Below are 25895 nucleotides of genomic sequence, written 5' to 3' on the forward strand. Positions count from 1 at the left end.
GAAAAGAAATATCAGTAGAACCTTTATGTGCGAGATCTCTCATGGCTAAAAGTATTCTTGTAACGTTTCGAATGGTTTCATATGACAAGATTCCATTATTTGATGTAATTGAAGGCTATTAATTTTATCTGAAAATTCATCTAATAAATGGTGTTTTAATTGTTCCCAATTAGTAATTTCATTAATTGATCTTAAAACTAGACCTGTTAGACATTTTCTAACAAAAATTACTTGGTGAACAGGGTTCGTTATCTGATAGAGATTTAAAATGTCAAAAGTTTCAACGTTGTAATTATCAAAAGAGGAAAAGGGTTTAATCAGGTCATCAATGTTATTCAGATCAAAACATTGAAAAGAAACACTCTGAGCGTACTTGTTATTATCTGGAAGGATTAAATTTCCAGGCGAGTTATCGAGACAGGTTTTTTCTTCTATTTGTTTGCATAACGATTTATCTGGTGTGTGAGTAATGCTCGATTTTACGATATCCTGGGGGGGGGATTTCCACCAGAAGTTCATCAATTTCACTAACATCAGACAAATCTGATTTTTAATAGTGAGGTGTCAGTAAGATTCGTAAGGATTGTGTTAGCACCCTTCTCAATATCAGTAGAAAATTCAAAGTATAGTAAATTACATATAGCAATTAGATCCGTGAGTGAAAATTTTTTTATTATTTTTTGCTTTGTATCTTCTAAGTTAAATGGTTTGGTAAATCCTTTTGTCTATCACAATCCATGCCAAAAATTAAACAATGTAAAAGCTTGATCTGTTCTGTACTGGGAATTTTTATCAGTTGTGAGAAATTATCACACAAATATTTTTAAATCTTAATAACTGTAATGCTAAAACACTAAAAAATTCATATGTTCAAACAAATTCTAAAGTATACATTAAGAATAGAAAATGAAATTTCACTTCGAGATATTATATCAAAATAGCTTTAAATAACTTCAAATAACATTTTATAATGCTGTCAAAATATATGCATCAAAACAAATGTGCAAAACAGTTTGTTGGTTAAATGAAAGTACTGAGGATTGAAATAATTGTTGAACGTTTTAAAATGTGCATCAAGCAATTCTTCAAAAAAATGCTTTTCAAAAAAATACTCTTCAGTTAAACACTTTTCGTTTATTCAATTAAACACCTTTCATTCACTTTTAATATTTTTTTCATCAAATCATCAAAGAGGCATCAAGTGAGTATCATCAAACAGCAACGTTTTCCTGAAATAATTCAAACATTGTACTTACAGTTTCAGTTCATCATGGCATTCGATGAGAGACATCAAATGTATTTTAATTATGATATTCCACAGGACTTTAATTAGAGTCTATGGTTAATGAAGAAAGAGCTCAAAGGGGTCAAGCCCCATGTAGGTTTGTAGTTATATTTATGAACTGTAGGAACAGTCCTGTTGATGACAATGGTAGTGACATTTAGTAATTTAATGACGAAAACATGCGAACATAAATAACATGAAGATAATACGTAAAAAGACATAAGAAGAAAATGAGAAGAAAAAAAGGACTCTCCATGGCATCATCAAAACAGAATAACATCATATTAAGGGGAATCGCATAAAAATAATTTACGGTCCTTCACTTTTGAATTTCATCATTGCTTCTGTTTTCATCTTTCGTGTGGCATCTTGTTTGTGAAGTGGTCAGGTGATCTTTTTGGTGAGTGCATTGCCATTGTTGAAGCTTGTAACCACATATATGTCCCATTAGTAGCCAGAGGGTTAAAACAGACTGTCCTTAAATGTATTAGCAGTAATATGCACAGGTACCACATCTGTAAGATTATGTGGTACTTCTGCGTTATAGCAACCCTTGAGATTGAATCAGCAATCAACCCAGATATCTTGCCAAAAACCTAGCTACATGTTCTTCTCCTCGCAATGTAAGTGTATATTAACACTGGCTGCATGTTCTTATACCTCCCCTTGTAATCGTATATTAGCACCATGTTGCATTTTTGCTTTTGCTGCATGTTCTTTTATTATTCATTTTTGCTGAATTCAAATTGTATTTATTGTACTTATAAGAATTCATCTAGTATTCATTTTCTCCCTTAAATACCTGTAGAAAAGTTCAGCTATCAGGTTTACATGGTGCGAGTCTAAGCCATTAAACCAAAAATGGAAAAACCAGAGCAAGTCTTTGTTATGAATGAAATTAAAATTTAAAAGAGAATACAAAGAACATAATTTAGACTTAAAAACATAAATATTTGAAATTTTAACAAAAGTGATAAAATTGGAGGATGGTTATTTTGGAAATATGTTATCCTAAAACACTGAAATAATTATGGATTTAATACTTGGGCAATCCAAGTATGGATTTTCCTACTTCTAAGGTTTGCGTTTCCTGGATTTGGAGAAGGATGTGCAGGCATGAATCATTTAGATGCCACTTAAAAGAAAGTTACTTAAATATCAAAAGCTTGTGCAAACCTGTTTCTTGCAATGTGTTGTTAGATTTATGAAAGGAAAGGATGGAGGTATTTAGTCTAACCCAGGGCTGCCATGCTACCTGGAAAACTGGAAAAAAGTCAGGGAATTCGAAATTTGACCAAAAAATTCAGGGAGTCAAAATCTTGAAAAGTCAGGGAATTTAATACGACGACCCTTCCTCAAAGTGAGTTTTGTGCCAACGTTGGTAGCGGTTACTTTCTTGGTGAATTCTGTATTGCGTGAGCGTCATTCATAGAGCCAATTTTCGCAGCTCCAATTAGATTGTCTTTTAGAAAGGCAAAATAAGTTTCCAGCAACCTTGGTTTCCAGTTACCTTAAGAATAGCATGCGCATGTGCAGTGCATGTTGAACTAAACAAAATACTTATTCTCTTATAAAACGAAATTGGTTTAATTCTAGTCTATGTTACTATGGGGGTTAGAATCAAAGAATATGTATTGTTAAGAAAGAAAACTCCGCAACAGGAGTGGCTCCGTTCCAACATAGAGGAAAACAGCTGCGCATGCGCGAAATATCGGTCACCAAAGCCAGAATTTGGAACAAAGAACATCTATGTAAAGAAGGAAAGGTTCCATAGACATAATGTAAAGCAGTTTGCTATTACACCGCTGGAGAGTGGAGGGAAAATTCGCCAAGGGATTTGGCAATGGAACCTGCCGGCATGAATTTTACCCCTCCTCGATGTGTACAGGAAATTGAGGAACACGTGTCAAGAAGAAATTTTCTTTGACTTTCACTGACTCGGATTTTCGCACTTTTTTTGGCTCAAAATAACTAATCCAATAATTAACCTACTAATATTTTATATCCTTGACGCCAACCTCGTGAATCATTATTTATTATATTTTGCTTTCATCACTGCATTGCCTACCCGCGGCCGAGCCGTAAAGTCGCTGAACACTGTTAGTTCGGTACAAGGTTCGAATCCGCGAACGGGCTGGCTGCATGGGCGTTTTTGTGGTTTTCCCCATATGTAACGTGTATATGAGCCAGTTTCCCTTGGAAGGTCCTCCACGAAGGCATCCCTCCCCTTAGGCAGATAGCCCTCGAGGCTTTGCCGTAGCTAAATAACCAAACCTTCATCATTGCATGTTTATCAACATGACAGTTTGACTAATGACTCATGTAGCAATGCCTAAGCACTTTTTTTTTTGTGTGTGTGTTAGTAATTGAATAATAAAGAGTATGGTAGCCTTTTATGTTGACATAGGACCCACAGAGACTGCATCAGGCAGTAAGATATCTAGCGCAAGCTCTCAATAAACCTTAAGTTTATGTGGGAATTTATTTTGATTCTGATAAGCCTTAAGCATGTGCAAAAAATAGCCATAAGTGTTAATACATTTCAGGCTTAATTGTCTCAGTGCACAACAGAAGCAAGATAAAATTTAGCAGAACAACTTGTCGTTAGTCGCCAATCTCACAATACATAGCCAAACATGTATAGTGAACGATAGCTACATTTTATGATGATAGCCGTGAACTTTAAAGGTTTACGGATATCGCAAACCAAAGGTGAAATTTTCCAGTTAACAGATTTTGTAAAGAAATTTGGAAAAGTGGTAATAAATGAAGATGTTATAAAAGAAGTTTTTCATTGTGATGACAATGCTCCTCAATCATCAATCAATTAATGGATGGTGAAAACCTGTAGAAATTTTCCCCTAGTACAGTTCTAGATCCAGAAAATACCGCTTCGGATAGTGAAGAAAGTGACAGAGAGGTTGCTGAAAACGAAAAATTTTGATTGACGAGTTAGTCAGAATCTCAACACGACAATTACAGGACTTCAACAATGTAACTAAACAAGAAATTATGTCTGTCTACAGAATTAAAGAGATTAAACAGCTTACATTGAAAGAAATGTTTAATAAAGTAAACAAATAAATATTAAACGTTTTTCTTGTAAATTTTGATACACTTTAGATCATAAATGCTTCATTATTTCATAAATCACGATTTCACATTTTTATAATTTCTGCATGCCATCCTACTAGATTTAAACTGATGATCTTGTATTGAAAAAAATTCGGAATCGCAGAAGTCCCAATGAGTCCGTATCTCGGACTTTGTACTGTAATATATTGCCACCCACCTAAATATTCTTACCTTGTTTTAGGTGTAACTGTATGTAGTTAAATATAAATAATTACAAACTGCTGCAACAGCATTTATGTTCAAAAACATTTGGCTGAGATGAGCTTCATATAGACCAACAAAAATGTCCAGCATTTTCGTCACTCTTATTCATGAAAATTTATCTAAAATATGGGTGTTTTTCCTATGCTTTTAGCTAACTAATGTTGGGTCATCCCATAAATAATGTGATTCTTTTTCTACATTTGTTTTTCAAAATCAAAGTAAATAAAGTTTTCCTTTAATCTAAAATATACGCTGCTTCATCCTCTGCAAGATCTTAATACAGTACAAAATCTGTAATCCGGACGTCCATTATCCGGAATGATCTATAATCGAGACCTCAAAGCCACAAACTTTTTTTTTGTATCCTTTATACATGTGCGTTTAATGCTACACATGCGCATTTAATGTTTACGCATGCACGAAAAACAAAGCAACTTTAACAACTTACATTGAAAGAAATATTTAATAACGTAAACAAATAAATATTAAGTTTTTTTTTTTTGTAAATTTTGATACCCTTTAGATCATAATTGCTCTTTATTTCATAAATTAAGGTTTCATATTTTTAATTGTATAATTCCTGCATGCCATCTTACCAGATTTAAATTGATGATCTGTAATCCGGAAAAAACCTTAATCCGGAATCGCCGAAGTCCTGACGAGTCTGGATTACGGACTTTGTACTGTAGTTATTATGGGATTTTTATTCCACCAGGATTTGCAGGATATCCTTGTTAAGCTCTCTGAATATTCTAGGTTATTTTCCAGCTAGGAATTTCTGGAGCCACCCTTTGCTAGCTTGTGCTTATTGTCTGATTGCAATATACTGCATTATTGTCTGATTGCAATATACTGCATTAATATTCATGTTATTAATTACCTAACTGAAACAAAATAGGCCAAATTGGCTTTTTTTTTTCATATTCACTTTAAAAAAATAACTTAAAATATATTGTTACTTTACTTTTTAGACTGTTGCTACACTCTTTAGAACTTGCTGCAAGAATAAGAACACAGTAAGGTTTCTACCCATTTTTATAGCAAGTTAGTGGAAGTAGTTTATCTTGTCCCCCTCCAATTTTTAGTTCAATTGAAAATAATCACATTATTTATGGGTTTACACAATATTTCATCATTTGTTATAATCCATGCACTCGGCAATAGATAATGGCATTCACAGAACTGTAGGCTTACTTTATCTTTGAGTAGAATGCAAAATTACTATTGATTAGTATAAATTATTTAAATTCTAAAGATTTTGAACCTGTCCGAGTGTGTATGTATAAATAACAACATTTATTTTTTTTTTTTTTTTTTTTTTTTTTTTTATGAATAATGAAGTATTTATATAATGTATTGAAACTGTAGTCTAAAATAGTAAGGTAATTACTAAAATTTTAAATTGTATGATACTTAGTTTGATGTTGGGCAAAGGAGGCATGGTAGTACTGACTGGATTTGGGACTGGAGTAGCAAACCTGATCAAAGACCCCCAAAGTAAGTTTAGTCCTTTGTATAATTGTGTGAAGATTTTTCATGTCATGAAAATTTTCCAAGACTCATATTTGTTTAATTCATATTCACTTCATTTATGAATACTTAAACGGTACTTAGTTACTTCTAATAAATGTGTGTAAGTGTTACAAGGTATAACTTTTTAGCTTTTTTAAGTTCTGTTGATAGCATGGAAGTGATAAAAAAGATACCATTAACAAAAAATGTAGAAATGGTAAAATTAAGCTTTAATAATGTCTTGGAAATCTATGATCATTTAAGTCAATAATTTAATAATATAACTTTTGTCTGCAGAATATACTCTAATTTTGTAAGAAACAGATTTATAATTAAATTTTGTTTTTTCTTTCCTGCCATATGTTTGCGTTTCTGTGGATTCTAGGCAGCAAAACATACTTTTTTAAGAACACAGTAAGATTTCTACCCATTTTTATAGCAAGTTGGTGAAAGTAGTTTATCTTGTCCCCCTCTAATTTTTAGTTCAATTGAAAATAATCACATTATTTATGGGTTCACACAATATTTCATCATTTGTTATAATCCATGCACATTAATCCTGCTAGATCAAAGTTTCAAAAGTTTAATAAAATAAAATATAAGCATTTGTTTATTCACATAGTGTGCTGAATTTACTGAAAATATTAGTGTTCATGATCTTTTTGGAAGTTGTTATAGTTTTGAATCTTACAAAAAAAAAAAAAAAAGGTTTCAACTGTTTACGTAGAAACTATTGCTGTCAGAAATGGCTGGACACTTGCAATTTAATGCATTCATTGGAAATGGCTAATACCCACACTCATTTAGCCATCTCTTCACTGAGAGCTTTGCCCAGTATATTGCGACTGAATTACATGAGTGCCCCATATCCACAGGTAGTTCATTCCAAAAGCTACTGCTGAATAAGTTAAAACTATGGATAACAGCAAATACTTTGTAGAACAGGGTGTTCATTACCATTATTAATAAATAACAGTAAAATGGTTATATCAGCTTTATATGCTGTACTGTTAATATAATGCAAAGTTTGCAATCCAAAATTTTTGCTTTGTCACTAATGGATAAGACATGATAACTTTTTTTTAAAAAGCACTGGTAGCATCACTACTCATATATTTGGAAGCCATTGTAATATAAATAAATAATTTCTGATTACAAAGTTCTAGTTCTCTTTGTTCTCATAAATGATGAAATGTCATTAATGAGAACAGAGATTGTTAAAAGCAGATCTGAGGGAAATTTTAAGTGGAAAACCTGTGTATGAAGGGAAGGAGCTAGTTGTTTTGACCATGGATAGCCACGGTCCTCGGCTGACATTTTTATAACCATCATGCAGAAAAGTAGCAAAATTCTAAGCAGTGGAACATGTGAGTGTCCCTTAGAACCCTTATGACCCTTAGAACATATGAATGTCCAAAGATGACCATTTTCAAACCTCTCTCTCTTATTTAGTTACATCTGTTAGAAAAGTATATGCATGTACATATAGACATGATTACTGTGGGAATAGTGCCTACCTTGTTTCACTGGCTGTGCTTCATATTTTCCCACAGTTTTTTTTTAATAACTTGACATACATTTTCAAGCTTCAAAGAACTTTTCTCCTCTGTTGTAAACCATGGATCTGGAGGGTTGTGAACTAGGAATGGGAGCTGTCATGACTGTAAACTTGTGAGATGGGGGGGTCCATCCAAGATTTTAATAGAGAACAGTCTCAGGAATGTATCAAAATGCCTTTCACTTCTCTTCCCCTACCACAAAAACCTCTCGAGGACTTTTGACTCACCAATATCTTAAGTACCCCCATGCCACACACACACTATATGCTTATGAATGTTCTTTTAATAATGTGGCTGTCTTCTCTGATGTGAATATAGCCCTAGTGATATGGGATCCAGTGTTGCTGATCACTCCACAAATAAGAGCAGAGCTTAGAAACTAAAAGTGTGGCTAAAGTATGTTCTTTAAGCTCATAACTTTTGTAAGTTTATTAAATCAGTGAATTCAGTCATATTTTTACTTTTCTTCATTTAAAATTTTTTTATTTATTATGTACTGCCAGCTATTAATTTGAAATCTGAATTAAAAAAGCAGTAGATGAAATAACGATTATAGTACAAGGTCTGAGCTCAAAGTGATCGGAAGTGCGCATGTGTAAACGCTTTATGCGCATGCATAAGTTTGTGGCTTTGAGGTCCGGGTTATAGATCATTCCGGATAATGGACGTCCGGATTACGGACTTTGTACTGTATATATGTATTTGTGTATTTTTCATTGCTGTACTCCTTGCATATTTTTGCCATGAATGTCCTTTTTTCCATTTTTATGCAGTAGTTCTACTTTTTACTTGATTGACATCAAAATATGCCTTCATTTTGATGATGCTGCAACAGCTCTAGAAGTAGAAACTCTTTTTGGCATAATTGGAAAACTCAAATTTGAATTCTGATGAGATAACAATATTGTTGTGTGCTTATGGGTTCGTAATGAATTGAATGCATGTAGAACCAAAGACAACTTTATAAAATTTATTTTACCAGAAGAAACACTTCTTTTGGTATTTTTTGGTATATTTCTTTGATACTCATATCACAGTACATTCAGTAGTTACACTTCAATCTACTAAGAATGTTAAACCCAATGCAGTGCAAAGCACATCTAAAGATCAAAGGTAACACGGAGATATCTCAGTAATCAGAACTCGCGTTAAAACTGAACAACTCAGAAACTGCTCTTTGCTCTTGTATAGTTTCCCCCGACCGCCAAGAAATCTCTAATACCTTCCACTTCTCAAAACGGCTGGATATGGTTACAGTTACATCAAGGATCATTTACAAGTATGCCACATTATGCCTATAATTGCTTCATGCCACCTGACTACTGCAACTTTTCTTCAATGTTGTACAGTAGCTCATTTATTGTCAGTGTACTGACCTGGTTTTCACAGAGTAACTCAGGCTTTAAGACTCGCTCACGTCTCCCATGAGAATTAGTTTTCACTGTTTTCCCTTTTAAAATAATGCCATGTTATGCGATCAAAAGCCATGAAATTGCTATCTGTCCTACTCAGAATACACCTATCGCCCAGGAGTTTGATTCAAGTGTCTTTTACAACCAAGTCTTGCCAGTATGCCCACCAGCCGCTAAATGGTAAAGTCGCCGAACACCGATAGTTCCAACCTGGGTTCATTTCCAGCTGAATGGGCTGTCTTATTGTGAGTTTTCATGATTTTCTGCATGTGTAAGTAGCATACGAGCCAGTTTCCCTTAGAAAGTCCTCCCTGAAGGCATCCCACCACTTGGGCAGATAACCATTGCATTCTTTGCCATAATTAAAATAAACCAAACCAATTACTTATTTAATTGCAATACCCATTACAGTATACAGGGACTGGATGAAAATGTTGCCAAACTGTCATCAAGTTTTGTGACTTTCAGTTATTCCTCACTACATTTGCAAAAGAATTAATCACCAAAACCATGGTCAAGTCACTAAATGTTGGTAGTTCTGACCTGAGTTAAATTCCAGGCAAGCAAGCTGGCTATACGGGCGTTTTGGTGTTTTTCCCATGTGTAATGTGCATACGAGCTAGTTTCCATCAGAAAGTCCTCCATGAAGGCTCCCCTTCCATTAGGCAGATAGCCCTTGAGTGCTTTGCCATAATTAAATAAAACAAACCTTTGAGCAAATGTGCTCCTTTTTCACCTACGTTCCTTATAGATAAAATGCACATCAGCATGCTACACATTAATGTAGGAATGTATGCCTTTCAAATTTGCTCACCGAATGATGATTTATGTCAACAAAATACTGTTTATAACTCAACAGTGCCCTGTGTGTCATCAACATGACATTTTTCATAAGCATATTCAGCTGCCAAATATTGTTACAGTGATCCCTTGTACCTGCCTTTATATTTTTTAATCATCCTGTATACAGCACTCCACTACAAATAAACCTATTTTAAGACTTCAGAAGTTGTGTACGAAGGTGGGTAATTTATAACAATGGTCCCCTTTCTTTAGTCACTCGGGTAAAAATATTCGCTTGCCAGTAAGTGTATAAATGCAACATCAAGAAGATTGAATATTGCTGCAAATAATAGTATTTCTGAGCAAAAGAAATATCAACCACTCAGGGCAAAAATTGATTTTACAGCATACTTGCTTTTTTTCATATTATATTCACCATTTCTATACTGTGTAAAACCAGATAGCAGATCATTCCAAAGTTTGGACTTTATATTGCATGTTGTAAGATAAATTTGTTGAATATCTTATGTTTCTTATAATGTTTTAAAAGAACGTGTTGTCAAACCAGTTGTGTAGTTAATATTTTTGCATTCTGGGGGTTCATGATTGCCAAAAGTTTTCCAACAAAGAAGCAAACGTTTAGTTCCAAAATACAAGAAACCAAAGGGGAGAAGCACTGAAAAATACATCTTTGAAATAAAGTAAGATGCCAAAAGGCAAATTCATTCATTGAGTTTAACCTTGTGACCATGGTATCTGTGTATAATGGGTTCACCGTTTTGCATTTCTCATAAACACATAAATTTTATGGTACCTATTACTTTGATCTTGATCGACAATTAGAAGCTTCTAACTTGTCACTTGAAATACTGTGTAATTGTGAAACTTCCTATGACTAATCTAGTTTTCATGCTGTTTCGAATATGAGCCGATTTTCTTTAGAAAGTCCTCCACAAAGGCATCCCTTCTGTTAGGCAGACAGCTCTTGTGTGCTTTTCTGTATTTGAATTAGCTGACCCAGTTTAACTCTACTTATTTTTGTTAAATCTTTTGATAATTTAAGTTTAAAGTTTGTACTTTCTGCAGTCCTGGTTGCTTACTACAAAAGTGTAAAACAGCTTCCAATATTGATAAAAGTGAAGGAATTGTTGTTGTATTTGCATAATTATGATATTATTCATACAACTTATGCTCACAGTATAAATCATAATATTAGGAATTTGAGCAAAATTTCAAAAGTTGAAGATTTATAGTATGTGAAACCTTGTTCATTTTATCATCTGCAAAAGGGCAAAGCTGAAAAGAAATTTTTCAAGTAATGTGACTAAAGGTAATTGTTCATTCTTAGATTTATGTATTAATTCAAATTTATGAAGATGCAGTCAGTTTACATATAATTCAAAAACTGCATTTATAAAAGTCACTAAACAGTTATTAGGTCAAGTTAGAATATTCAGTTTATATAAGCAATAAAAAGAAGCATCTCGAGTAGTAAAGGAGAAAAGAAAAGACAAGATTGCAAATCAGAAAAGGAAAATATGTGTATATATATATATAAAAGTTAAGTAAAAGACTAGCTTAAGAAAATGCAAACTGTAGAGTTGTTAAAAGACCCAGAATCTAGAAATGCAGCATAGAAGTTATGCAGTTAAGCAATTAGAAAACTGAAAAAAAGTAGTTGATAATAATGTTGATGAAATCAGAATTACTGAAATAAATGTTTTCTTGGCTACTCTTAACAAAGTGACTGTATATGTTCCAAATTAGCTGAAGATTAAAGAAGACATATGAAGTATTATACTCAGCAAAAATTACAAATCAAATGGAAGAGAAGCATGCCAATATAAGTTTTTAAATTTCTTTTGAAGAAGAGAGATCTGTGTCTTCTTGCCCTTGAAATCACTAAAGATTTATTCAAAATCTTCCCCAAGTTATGGGTTGCTTTTTTACTAATTTTAACAAACTATGAATGTTGAAATTTTAAATTGCTAGAAATATGGTTCGGAAAACTTTTTCATTTAATATCCCCTCCCCGGTACTGCTTTTCAAAGTAGATAAGTTCTACAAGCATAAAATTTCAGTCAAGTATAGAAAGTTTCAGATTTCTAGTTACTCTTTCAATCATTCCCACCTTGGGGATGTATTTCTAAGTTTTCTATAAAATTCTTTAATTGTCTTGTATTTATTCATAATAAAGTAAAAGCCTGAGTATCCAACATTCATCTTGAAATTTTAGAAACTCATTTTAAGACAAAAAATTAAGCAGTAAGTCTTGTGAAGCCATCACAAAGCATGTGTAGGTCTACAAGTCAGAACAAACAAGTACTGTCTGTCATCAGTGTGATTTAGCTCTAATTACTAATGGCATCACTATACAAGCATAGGTTCTTCGCCTTGGTTTTGTCTAAATCTAATCTTGAAGTTTTTATGATGGAGCATATAATTTAACTATTTATTTGCTTTCCTTGCATTTTAGAAAAAAATTATTAAAACTGAGACTTTTGCTAAGCTGAGCAACAAGTAGTGAAATATTTACAAAATTACAGGATGCTTTATTACATTACATACATTATGACAAGCATTTTAATTTTTTGCATGCTTTATCCATAACTCTTATCTCTTGGTTATCAACCTAAATGATGAATGATCAATTCCTTCAAATTTATGCTGGAATGATTTGCAGAAGGTTAGCAGGATCACCACCAGCTTTCATGTTAACGTATATCATAACTGAATATGTTTACCTTTCATGTTTTTAAGGCATACAAAAATGCATCATCTTTTATGTCTGAATTTTTTCTTCATATTCAGGCTGGTTTTTTTTTTTTTTATTTTTTATTATTATTATTATTTTATTTTAGATCAAAAATTTATTCTTCCATTCATTTGGCTTTTCTACCCTGATTTGCATTTTTTATATGGTTGCCAACCGGAATTTTCACATATCCAGCATTTGGCATTTCCCAAACTTTCGGAATAGTCGAGCTTTCGCTGTACATTTAACCAATCATAGCTTTACTTAAAAACAATTTTTAACATCTGTTTCTAGTGAAAAATGTGGGAAATTGGAGAATTTTGAGATTTTCCTTAGGCCTTATATGGCATATGTATGTTATATATTTAATTAATATTTAAATTAAATATATTTATATTCATTTTAGCAACAGCTTATACATAAGATAGATCATTTGAAAATTTAGATTGTCCATAAATGATTACATTTGTGACATCAGAAGGGTGAGAACTATATTGTTGAAATCCATATTTGGAGAGCTAAAATACATTTTTAAAATTTTACATGAGCTGTAGTGTAAAAAAGAACCACTCCCACTGCTAGCTTTGGTTTCACTAATTCATTTTAGTCTTTACTTGCAGATTGCTATGTTCAATGTCACAAATGTCAGAATAACCGGGGGGGGGGGAATTGCTTGTATTTTCAATAAATTACTTTAAAATTTAATTGAGTGGGTTACAGTGTGATAATTTATTCAGAAGTAATGTTTTTTTGATGAATAAGGATCAATCAAATAATAACTAATCATTTTGATGTTTTTAGCTGCTTGATTGAAAGTAATCTGTATTACTTATTCTGCATTCGTAGGGAATGGAAGCTGCTTCATCCAAAGCCTACCCTGAGTTTGCGAAATTCCAGAGCAGCTAAGAGTGGTCTTTTCTCAACTGAAATGTTGACTATTCTCATTGTATCCAACTTAATCTCTGTTTTGATTGGAACTGGCATTGGGTATGTTTTTGTAATATATTAGTTTATTTGATTATCTAAAATTTTTAATTATATTTCAGGATTAAACCTGAGTTATATTAATCTTTTATAAATTGAAATTGGTAATTTTGCCCCTCTCCTCTTTTGAATCATGTATCCCATTCACCACAGAATGTATTAAATATGTGTCAAGTTTCTGAATATTTTCATTTGATCATCATCAGTTACTTGCAGGTTTTAAAGTGGTACTTACTCAGTGGTGCTTTGTTAATTTGTAAGTGCTTATGAGAACTGTTAATGTAGATAAATTTTAGATTAATGAATTATATTATAATTTTAGATTAATGAATTATATTTCATTAATAATAATTTAAATTATTATTAATGAAATTAAATGAATTAATTATTAAATTAAATGAATATGATGTTTAGGCAGAAGTTGGATGAAAACTGAAATGCATAGTTCCTAATACAGTTCATGATTATAATTAATAGGGTAAAAATAATATCTGCTTAAATTGGACTGTTAGGTTTTTTCAGTGTGAGAAACATAAGACTTACTCAACTAAATCCTGGTTGATAAACTGGATTTAGTTAATAGCTGTTGATAAACATTCTCAGACTCCACTGACAAATGCAGGTTCTATTATAAATTTTGTTTGAAAAGAAGAAAGATTTATTACCTTTTCTTCTAGGCAAAGACTATGACTAATTTGTGGTGATGTCTTAGCTGAAAAAGAGATCTCCATGAAACACAGAACATTTTTTTCTGACATTTTACATTTTTAACTTACACATCACATAAAAAATGAAGGAGAACGCAAATATTTAGTAACAGTTTCATGAGTAATACAGCCCACTATCTATGTGTTATTTGTGGCTGTAAAAATAAACTCATAGGCCAAAAAGCCCAACTCTGCAGGTTCTACATGCTTGTACTGGAATGAAGGCAAAATGTAATTAACTGTTCAGCAAACATGCCAAAAACAAGTTGAATTTATTTCACTTGTGAAACCACTGGTGTTGTGTAGAGAGGAGAAAAAATATGTTAGCTTAATTCCTAACATACTTCCCCAATTAATTTATGGTGAAAGCCAGAAATTAAACACAAAATTAAATTTATTACTCAAAAATTAATATAATGAACAATAATAAAAATAAACCATTTTCTGAAGAAATTTCACACAGTAAGCAATTAGAGTCCTAAAATTGAATTTCAAAATATTCATACAGTACATTAACTGGTTGCGCGAATCATCATTCCTGGACATCTCCGTGGGCTAAAGTTTATGAAATGGGCATACAGAAGTTCTTCGAGATGTACCTCTGCTACTCATGCACAGCTTCCTTTACTTGGATAGGCCAATTCTCTTTCGATCGTCTGGTTCAATTAATACTATACTGTCTGTCTGGATAACTTGAGCTTTTTCCTTCAATTTCTGAATGATAATGATGGTTTCCAAATATATTTTCTTTGAATTTCTTTTTCAATTATCCTTAATATTTTGGCATGTTTAGTATCTTTTTTTGAAGCTTCTGGGAATTAATTTTCGCTAAGTCAGTTATCTCAGTTTCTTAGATATCTTGAATAAAAGATGAGAGTCAAAGGAATAGATTTATCAAACTCATCTGTAGTGTATGTAAGGAGTCGATTATTCATTCTACCTTCACATAATATTGTTAAAAGGTCTTCAATTCAGAATTTTCTGTGTGACTCCATTTTAATGATTTCAAGATTGTTGATCCCCCGAAAGTTAGTTCCGTTTTTGTTGAAAATTGTTAAAAATCCCAGTTCTTGCTATAAATCTTCTGAGGACATGGATGAAGCCTTCTGTTGACAAATTGGTCTCCAGTTCCAATTGTATGGCTCGATACACAGCGCCTGCGAAAATGACAATCAATAATTTTGATTTGTTCTTCAGAAAGAGCATAAATCAATGTCCACAACTTCAAAAACTTTTGAGACCCTGACCTGGTCTAATGGAAGATGAATAGGGTGGAGAGAGAAGCAGTTTTGTGTAAACATTTGGCATTTCATTTATTTTGACAATTCCCTAAGGATGTTACACTTAGCAAAAACAATCCAATAATTTTCTCATATGGTGGAACCAACAGTTTGAAGAGCAACATGATAGCTTATAAATGACCGTCTCAAATTAGACATTTTACTACATAATATTGTCGTGTAGATGAGGGAATCCTACAAATGAACAGGCAAGTACAAGTCTAAACTCAAGACTTTTTATTAACTAGAACTGAATGAAGAGCTACTTATATACAGCTGGTGAACATGCTGAAACATTCCAGACTTGGAATGTTCTGGAAGAATAAGAAGGAAATTTACATAAATAAGTTAACCTTAACAACAAGGATATTTACATAAAAACCAATTATCAGGCATCTTGCCGTTGATGGGTTTCGAACCCGGTACTTTCGGGTTTCGAGTCCTGTGCCTTCTCCGCTAAGCTATGAGGAGCTCGGTCGAAAAGAGCAATTTTTGCTACATTTCCCCTTCTTAGGAAGAAGCAGCGTCCCGCTGCGATCTGGTCTGGCTTCTTGTAACAGGTCTCCTGGAAATATTGGGCTTTCTTTCATCGTCTAGTTGTACTTTCGGATCAAGATAGGGCTTCAACCTCAACATGTGAACGATGTAACGTCTTAGGAGCTTTTCAGATAACCCAACCTTTCGTACTGGAGTGAAGACCCAGACAAAGTCTCCGATGTTGTAGCTGGCAGGTCGATGTCTCTCGTCATATCGGTGCTTGTCTGTGGTTTGCGCTTTAAGAATATGGAGTTTTGCAAGCTGTCTAGCTTCTTCAGCTCTAGTAATCAGATGTTGTGCATAACTATCTTCGATACTGTATGGGAAAATTATGTCGAGAGGTGTCTGGATATCTCTGCTATAAATGAGAAAGAATGGGCTGAATACCGTTGTATCTTGTTTGGCTGAATTATAGGCATAGGTTACAGTTGGTAGAATAGTATCCCAATTTTTCTGTTCAACGTCTACGTGCATGGACAACATGTCTGCCAATGTTTTATTGAATCTTTCAGTTAAGCCATTGGTCTGAGGGTGGTAAGCAGTCGTCAGCAGATGAGATGTCTTGCATAGATGAATTACTTCTTTAACAACATTGGATAGGAAATTGCGTCCTCGGTCACTTATCATTTCTTTGGGGGCACCATGCTTCAGTACAATCTCTTCAACTATAGACTTGGCAATTTCGGTGCCCTCAGCTTTCGGTATTGCCTTTGTGACTGCAAATCTGGTAAGGTAATCTGTGCAAACTATAATCCACCGGTTCCCATTTCGAGTAACAAGAAAGCGTCCAAGTAGATCTATTCCAATTTTGGTAAACGGTGTGTCAGGAGGTTTTATAGGATGAAGTTGTCCTGGTGGACGTTGCGGCGGTGATTTCCGTCTTTGGCATTCTCGGCAGTGTGATACCGCCGTATGCTTCCATATAGCCCTGGCCAATGGTACTTCCTCCTTATTCGGTCGTACGTTTTGGCAAATCCGAGATGGCCAGCGGAGCATCGCTTCTCGGCCTTTTGGCTAAGATCAAAGTGTAGTGTAGTATCATGAAGACTTCTTAGAACCTCGCTACGAAGTTGCTTTGGTACCACCAAGAGCCACTGCTGTCCCATAGGATCATAGCTTCTTTTGTACAGTATACCATTTTTTATTTGATAATTTTGATATGTGTCACCTCTCTTGAGACTTGTAATGATGGATTTCAATCGTTTGTCCTGCTGCTCTTTTCCGTAATCTACGATTGCTGCAAAGAAAGATGTCTTCATTGTTCTCAATTATTGGTTCTACAAGAGGCTTCCTCGATAGTGAATCTGCATCGGAGTGTTTCCGACCGCTCTTGTAGACGATATTTATGTCGTACTCCTGCAACCTGAGAGCCCACCGTGCAAGTCTTCTGGATGGATCCTTAACATTGGCCAGCCAACATAAAGAGTGGTGATCTGTGACTACCGAGAAGGGTTTTCCGTAGAGGTATGGCCTGAATTTACTAATTGCCCAGATGACGACAAGGCATTCTTTTTCGGTGGTGGAATAGTTCCTTTCAGCTGCAGTAAGAGACCTGGATGCATAGGCTGTTGGTCTTTCTTTGCCATCCTGGATCTGAACCAGTACTGCACCGATACCATAGCCGCTAGCGTCAGAATGTATCCTGGTTTCTGCGTCTGGAATAAAATGTCCCAAAACAGTGCCACTGGTCAGCAGCCTTTTGAGCATTGTGAAAGATTCAATCTGTAATGCGTTCCAAGAAAATTTTCCATCTTTCTTCAACAAGTCATGCAGGGGCTTTGCAATATCTGCAAAATTTTGGATAAATCGTGGGTAGTAGGAGCACAAGCCCAGAAAACTTCGGATATTGGCGATATTTTTTGGAATAGGGAACTTTGCTACAGCCTCTACCTTTATCGGGATATATCCCATGTTGATCGACTAAGTGTCCCAGTATAGTCAGTTTCTTTTTGCCGAATGAACATTTCTTGGAATTTAGCGTCAGTCCTGCTCTTTGGATACATTTCAGTATTTCTCTCAAATGCTTTTGATGTTCTTCGAAATTAGGTGCGTACACGATTATGTTGTCGAGGTAGCAAAGACAAATATTCCATTTGAAACCTCTTAGTACCGTGTCCATCATCCGTTCAAATGTGGCTGGAGCATTGCATAATCCGAACGGCATGGCTTTAAATTCATAGAGACCATCTGGAGTCACAAAAGCTGTTTTTTCTCTGTCTTTATCATCAACATCTATTTGCCAGTAGCCTGACTTCAGATCCATCATATAGAAAAGTTTTGCACCAGCCAGGCAGTCCAAAGCATCATCGATGCGAGGTAACGGATAGATGTCCTTTTTAGTTACCTTGTTCAACTTTCTGTAATCGACACAAAAACCCCATTCACCATTTTTCTTCTTCACAAGCATGACTGGAGATGACCATGGACTATCTGATGGTTGTATCACATCTTCTTTTAGCATTCGTTGCACTTCGTCTGCAATCACACGCCTCTCAGTGGCTGACACACGGTATGGCCTTTGTTTGATTGGTGCACTGTCACGTGTATCAATCTTGTGCTTCACAGAATTGCATCGGGATTTTTCCGCAATACTGTTAAAGTCAATAATATCACTAAATTCATCTAGTAGTAGACTCAATAGCTCGTCTTCCTCAGCAGTGGTCAAATCAGTATCAAAAATCTCTTTTAGGTTTTCTTGAGATAACCTTTTCCTGGACCTATGTCCCTTGGAACCTGCTGGAGCCTGATCACTTAGGGAGCAAATAGCGTCGTTTTTTTATGGTCGTTAAATAGCCGACATTCATCCCTTTCGGTATCAGTTGGGTTCGTCGAAAACAATTAGTTACCCATAATTTACCACAACCATCCTCTATAGTGACAATTGAGGCTGGTATCAATAGTTCTTTTTCGCACATAAGAACTCTATTTCCACAATCATAGCTTCATCTGCTTCCCGTAGCTCTGAATTCAAGGCACATATTTGCTTCAATTACATAATTGGTTGTGGCAAACAAGGAGAGCTGTGACTTATTTAAATATTAAATATCTGGAAGGATTTCTGCAAGTGTAAATTCTTGATTTCCACGATCGATAATGACATCGGTGGCACGGAAAAAGTTCCATCCAAGTATCATTTGATGACTACATTCAGGAAACACAAGGAATTCAAACAGCTTCTTAGTCCCATTCAAATCAACTTTCAATACGCAGCGTCCCGAGGCAGCTACAGTTTTACCACAGGCAGTTTTTAATACAGGTCCATTCTCAGCAAACATAGGAGCATTATCAGTCGACATAACTGTTTGGATATGACAGAATAATCAGCACCCGAATCAACAAGGGCTTTCACTCACTGTCCGTTCACGGTGATAAAAGTGTTATTCTTTTCCAACTTGGCTGTGGTGTACGTCGGAGGATTTTCTTCAACTGCGGCCTCACCTCCTGTACAGGTCGCTTGAGCTAGTTTTCCTCATTGGTTCGGCATGGGGAACGGTGTACTGGTGACTGCGATTGTCAGCAGTTGGAGAGCGTCGCGGATAAGGTGAACTGCTCCTTATTCGGGAAGAACTAGGTTGTGCATATTCGTCGTCAAAGCTGTATGTAGATTCAGTATCCCTGTCCCGTCGAGGGTTGGACGTCTTTGCAGTTCTTGCATTTTCAAATATCTGCCGTCTTTCCCTACAGTACCTCGGAACATGTCCTGGATGTCCGCAATGAAAACAGAGAGGTACATTATCGTCAGTTCTCCACAGATCTGTCCTACGTTGTGGAGCAGTTCTCTGGCTGGCTTCACGTCTTGGTTGCGACCTAACTGGAAGTGAACACTGGGTAGTGTTTTTGCTTCTCCATGCTCCTGTGAGTGGTGCCAGTGCCTCTATAACCTCTTCCCAGACCACAGATGCTATGTCATTCGGTGCTACGGGTTCTATTTTCGTGTAGCCCTGAACTTGCATAAGGACCTTCTAAAGCTCTTCCCTGATGATGGTGCGCACTATAGACCTTAGTTCACTGGCATCCGCATCGGCCGACACCGCAGAGATATTAGGCAGCCTTTGGAATCGTGATCAGGCGATACGTCTTCGTCGAAGGCTTTCTATGTGATGGCAGAGTTTCACGAAGGCATCGACACTGTCATAGTCCTGGAACGACAGGACCTGGTACAAATCTTCAGCAATACCTTTCATGAGACTTTCATTTACTTTTTTGTCTTCAGACATAGATGGGTTTGCTTTCCGGCAGAGAGCGAGAACATCTTGAATGTATGCTTCAGACGTCTCATCGATTTGCTGAGCGCGTGTGAGTAGTACTCGTTCAGCTTGGCGCTTTACATCAGCTGCTCGGGAAAAGGTGTTCTTAAGAGCAGTCCTGAAAACAGTCCAACTGGTGAATGTATCTTCATTATTATCGAACCACTGTCGAGCGGTTCTGCCAAGATAAAAAATGATGTTCGCCAGACACATTTGATCATCCCAGTGGTTATAGTTGGCGATTCGATCAAAGTCCTTGAGCCATCTATTAGTATCTTCTTGGCTATCCACGCTGAATATACACGGGCTTCTGGGTATTTGGTACGTCAGGATCGGTATTGGTGCGATATTACGTGAAGTGGAACTGGCTGCTGGAGAATTCTGCTCTTCCTTCTCATCAACCATCTTTCTCGATCTTTTACGCGAATCCTGTAAGAGCCCGAACTCAGGAGGAAGTCCTCGAATCCGCAGGCTTCGGCGTAACTCTGCCGTAGTAACTGAGAAATACCCGGCGCCTCCACCAAACTGTCGCGTAGATGAGGGAATCCTACAAATGAACAGGCAAGTACAATTCTAAACTCAAGACTTTTTATGAACTAGAACTGAATGAAGAGCTACTTATATACAACTGGTGAACATGCTGAAACATTCCAGACTTGGAATGTTCTGGAAGAATAAGAAGGAAATTTACATAAATAAGTTAACCTTAACAACAAGGATATTTACATAAAAACCAATTATCAGGCATCTTGCCGTTGATGGGTTTCGAACCCGGTACTTTCGGGTTTCGAGTCCTGCGCCTTCTCCGCTAAGCTATGAGGAGCTCGGTCGAAAAGAGCGATTTTTGCTACATTTCCCCTTCTTAGGAAGAAGCAGCGTCCCGCTGCGATCTGGTCTGGCTTCTTGTAACAGGTCTCCTGGAAATATTGGGCTTTCTTTCATCGTATCATTTTTTCTTTCATCAATACATTTTTATCTTTCATAACAATGATTCCTATAACAGTATTTGAAACACAGCCAAAGCTTTCTAACTGTATTCTTGACTAAAGAAACTTCTTTGCCTCTCTTTTCTTCAGCAAAACGTTTAGATAGAAAAACATAATTTCTGTTTCTACAGCTTGAAATAAATATTTTTATCCATCAAATGATATTTACAAATATACAAAATTTTGAAATTCTTTCATAATTTATGAATTGGTCTACTTTTATACAAGTAAATAATGATACTGCAGTTTTCTTTCTGTTGTACCTAAATCTTTCTTGGGAACCTGTTTCTACTGGGACAAGTTATTTTCTTCTTCCTTTAACTATTTTGGTCTCTCTCACCATCCTGTCAGGGTAAGATATTTAGGGCTACAACCACAAGATGGCAGTTCAGTTGACTTGAGATTCCCCTTGGAAAAAATAACACCAATGGTATGTTGTGAGTTTGCATATCTCTCTTATTCTGTTACTCATTAAATTACACCATTGGTCACTTCTTTGTGTCCATGCTATAACTGTCTGTCTAATAAACTGGTACTCTAGGGACATCCAAAACCTCATGAATATAAATTCCTAATCTGGCTCTCAAAACACAAACAAGAATTTCAAGTTGTGGGTTGTCAAGTCTTTTTTGAAGTGACTCATGAGTTTGCGTCTAGAAGCTCTACTGAAATTCTACTATCATCTTCACAGCATATGCACTTTGACATGTGTCACAAAAAACACGTGTGGACTATTTTTCATTGCTTCCATAACCTGTACATTTGCCAATCTTTAAGTTGGTTTAAGTTCACTGTCCTGTTTCCAGAAGTTCTTATGAATCTTCTCTGGAAATAGAGAATCCAGTTTTGACTTAATTGACCACGCCTCTTGAATCATTAGCTTGGCTGGCAACAGTGCTGGTATCTTAAATACCTTGAGTTTATAAAATCTGTTGTTTTGTAGGATTTTATATTTCTGTGTCACATTTATTGTACATCATTAAACAATACTCTCTTCTATCCCATCTAATCCCTAAAACTGACACTGGTGTTGTAAATTTCCTTCAAATAAACTTCTATTCTCAAATCACAACTTTTCCATTTCTTCTGCAGTACCAAACTGCCATAATTTCTTTTGACGTTGAGATAAATTCTTCTAATTCAGATGCACTATGCAGTTGTCAGTATAGGACTTCAAAACTTTGTCAGTAATTATTCTTCATTTTGGATACTTGTTCAAATGGTACTCTGCATTAAGTAGAAATGAGGTACAGGTGTCTCCTAACACCGCTGGAATGCTGATAGACTTCCTATGCTGACAGTCTTCTTTCACTTCAGTTTGGACAAAGGCTCTTCTAGCATCGGATACAACAGCAGTTGCCTTTTCTTAAAATCTCAATAATATAGCCAGAATTTCTTCTATTCATTTAGGCACTTTGAAGAGAGAGATGTTTAGGGGTGGTTCTCTTCTAACTTTGCATGATGCGTCAAAAACTGACTTTATAAAAATAGTGGCACTCTCAGGCTTAAAGACTAGGTCATAATCTGCAAATTTATTTGTATTCTTTCTTCTAATAGTGCTTAACAACCTTCTTTCTGCTTCATTTCTATTTGAGGGGATGTTTGGGTTAATACAAATCCATTGAAAACCGACACAGTAATGCTTGTCCTCACTTCTAGTAAATTCTTCACGGAACATGTTATAGGCTAGCTGGTTTGGACAACATTTTGAGCATGATCATTAAATCCTATTGTTTCTAGCCACCACAAATCTGAAATGGCTATTTCTGTCAAAGATAAATTGGTCATTAACGTAGCTGTAAAACTACTCAAACAACCTGGGGGTGATCCTCTGACTCACTGCAAATTGTTCATCCAAGCTATGTCGAAATTGGCGTTAGACAATGATTTAGCTACCTGTTTCCACTCATTAAGAACCTGCCATAAATGTCATTGCCAGTTAAAATTTCTGTTTTTGGATTCCCCGTCGCAATATATGATATCCACAGTCTTTGTCTTAAGTTCTTCTAGTAAAGACCCCTTTGGAATGTGAGGGATTTTTCGCACATATGTTTTCCTGGTCAAGGAATTTGCCTGTGATAATTGATTTAGGATCATTACCAGGTGTACCCAGTTTATATTTACTATGAGGTTTAGCTTCTGTTTGTGCACCTCCAAATACCACGTGAGTAATAGTTTCTATATAGAGAGTCCTAAGATCAAGATCCTTCATGGTAACTCTTCAAAATGTAATTCTTGGGACCCACTGTCCAGCAGCACTCTGAATTTTCTTATTTCCCTCAATATTTTTAGAGCTAATTAATATTTCTCATGAGTGCTACTTCATTTGAACATTTTTGATTTACAAGTTTATTCTGGACATTTGCTGAGGGTTTGCTTTTATTACTGGTTCCTTTTGTTTTTGCTATTTCAGGACACAATAGATCTGTGTGAAGTTTTGAGAAGACATTACAACGTACAAAAGTTATACACATTTTGGTATAGATGCTGAAGCATAAACATTTCTTGTCTCTAACTTCTTTTATTTGTTGTTCAAGGGAGAATGATCTGGTGTTATGCAGTCTTTAATTTTATGCAACTTACCACAGAACACACATAAAATTTCTTTGGGTGGGAGAGTGAAGCAGCAGTAGGCCACTTGTAATCCCTTTTCTGAATTTTTTCTTTATCTTTTGGGGTAATACTTTCAAAGCCTGACCTGACTAAATGTAATCTTTCTTCACCCACGACCTCCTGCTTCAGAAAGTTCATTAATAATGTCAAATTCAACTTTGTGAGACTAGCAGATCTTCCTTTACCCCAACATTGTATCTTTGCCATGCTCTTAAAATATCATCAGGTAAGTAGGATTTGGGTATAGCCAGGCTGAATTACATTCTGCATTAAGCCCATGGATTCCCCTAGTTATCTTAAATGTACTTCTACTTTAGTAAACAAGTCACATACTGATAATCTGTCATTACCCTTATCTTTAATGTTTGCTGTTGTTAATTTCAAAAATTCCTTGACATATACTTCGATAACAATATCTTCACCCCCATAATGCTCTTGAAAAGCTGGCAAAGACAATATTTTTCCTAAGTTATTGGGTAACTTCCTAATCACTGTCTAGCTTGGCTTCCAGATTCTACAAATTGGAGCAAATATTGAAACTTGTCTCAACCATATAATTCTGTACCTTCATGTATCTTCTTAAACTCTGACCAAAATGGCAGATACTTGATTAACCAAAACAATTTTTGCTTCAGTATTGGAGTATTCTGAGATAAGATACCTTCTTGATGGCATCTGGCCTCAACATTGACTCTGGAGACATCTTTCTGATCTTTTGTAAAGGAAATATGATAAGTTTTCATAATAATCATTTATTTCTGAGGAAAATGTAATAAAATTAGGTGTTTCCATTTTTAAGGGACTGCAATAAATGAAAAAAGTAAAAATATGTGAAAATTGTTTTGGCAGTTCCAGACTGCAAACTATACATACAATAAAGTAATCAAAAGTAAACTAATTTACTGTTATTAGCATCCTTCTGTAGACATACTTACTTGCAAAATACATTTTTGTACTTTTAAGTGAATAGAGAAAATATTTTCCTAGAAAATCAGTGACTAAAGGTTAAAATGGTGTACTTTTCAGCAATTTACATGGGAAAAGCTTAAAAGATGTTTGCTTGTGTGTTTAATTTCTCGAGCATAAAATAGTTTAATCTTTCCAGGTTCTATATCAGCAAGCGCATTGGACCAGAGCTTTTTCATTGGAATAAATATTGACTTCCTGACTTTATGATCCGAAGGTGTTTGTTTTAATATGGTTTATTTCATATATTTGCTTCTGTAAAACTTTTGGATATGTAAAGTTTGTTTTCTTTTTTGATATTGAGGTGAATGTTCTTATGTATATTAATACAAACTTATGTAATTGCCATGAAAATATATGAAATTTCAGTTTCACTGTGTGCTAACTGCGATTTTCTATTGTATATTTCTTGACAACAAACATTCATGTTTATAACAAATTGCTTTATTTTGGAGCAATAAAGTGTTGTTACCTTATGTATTTTTTTATGTGGAGATAAAAGGATTTGAGCCCAAAATTTATATTTCACATTAAATCTGAATATATAGATAGATAGCTAGATAGAATATATATATAGAGAGAGATATATCTATATATTCTATAGATATCTATATATATAGATACATAGATCTACATCTTACACTGGTTAAATTGAAAATTGTATATCATCGTGTCTTCTCTAAAAGTGCTGTGGACCTTATGGGGGGCGGAAAGGCCCAGAAAACTGTTTGAGCTGGTCACAAGAAAAAGTGGAAGAGGAATCTTTTACTATTTACATCTACGAAGTTCTGAAACAAGTTCACCTGACACTGGTATTTCGAGCAAGGCAATGACCAGCATAAATTTGGTCGTTAATGACATCTTTGAAAGAACTGCAGCAGAATCTTCTTGTTTAGTTCATTACAATAGGAAGAGCACCATCACAAGCCG

The 25895-nt window shown here is 35.1% G+C and overlaps 1 protein-coding gene across 1 annotated transcript in view; it reads left to right on the top strand.

Annotated features, from left to right (window-relative positions):
• The window catches only part of BNIP3 (BCL2 interacting protein 3), a 43098-nt gene extending 17657 nt beyond the window's left edge, over positions 1-25441 (top strand). The window contains exons 4-6 of the mRNA XM_035356755.2: positions 6042-6121; positions 13492-13632; positions 25105-25441. Coding sequence (XP_035212646.1) covers positions 6042-6121; positions 13492-13632; positions 25105-25159 — 276 coding nt within the window. The 3' untranslated portion in view covers positions 25160-25441. The remainder of the gene's footprint in view (positions 1-6041; positions 6122-13491; positions 13633-25104) is intronic.
• The last annotated feature ends 454 nt before the right edge of the window (positions 25442-25895 follow it).

Source organism: Stegodyphus dumicola, chromosome X1 (assembly GCF_044657685.1).
Source record: "Stegodyphus dumicola isolate Sdum_Otavi_A_Nest chromosome X1, ASM4465768v1".
Classification (NCBI taxonomy): Eukaryota; Metazoa; Arthropoda; class Arachnida; order Araneae; family Eresidae; genus Stegodyphus; species Stegodyphus dumicola.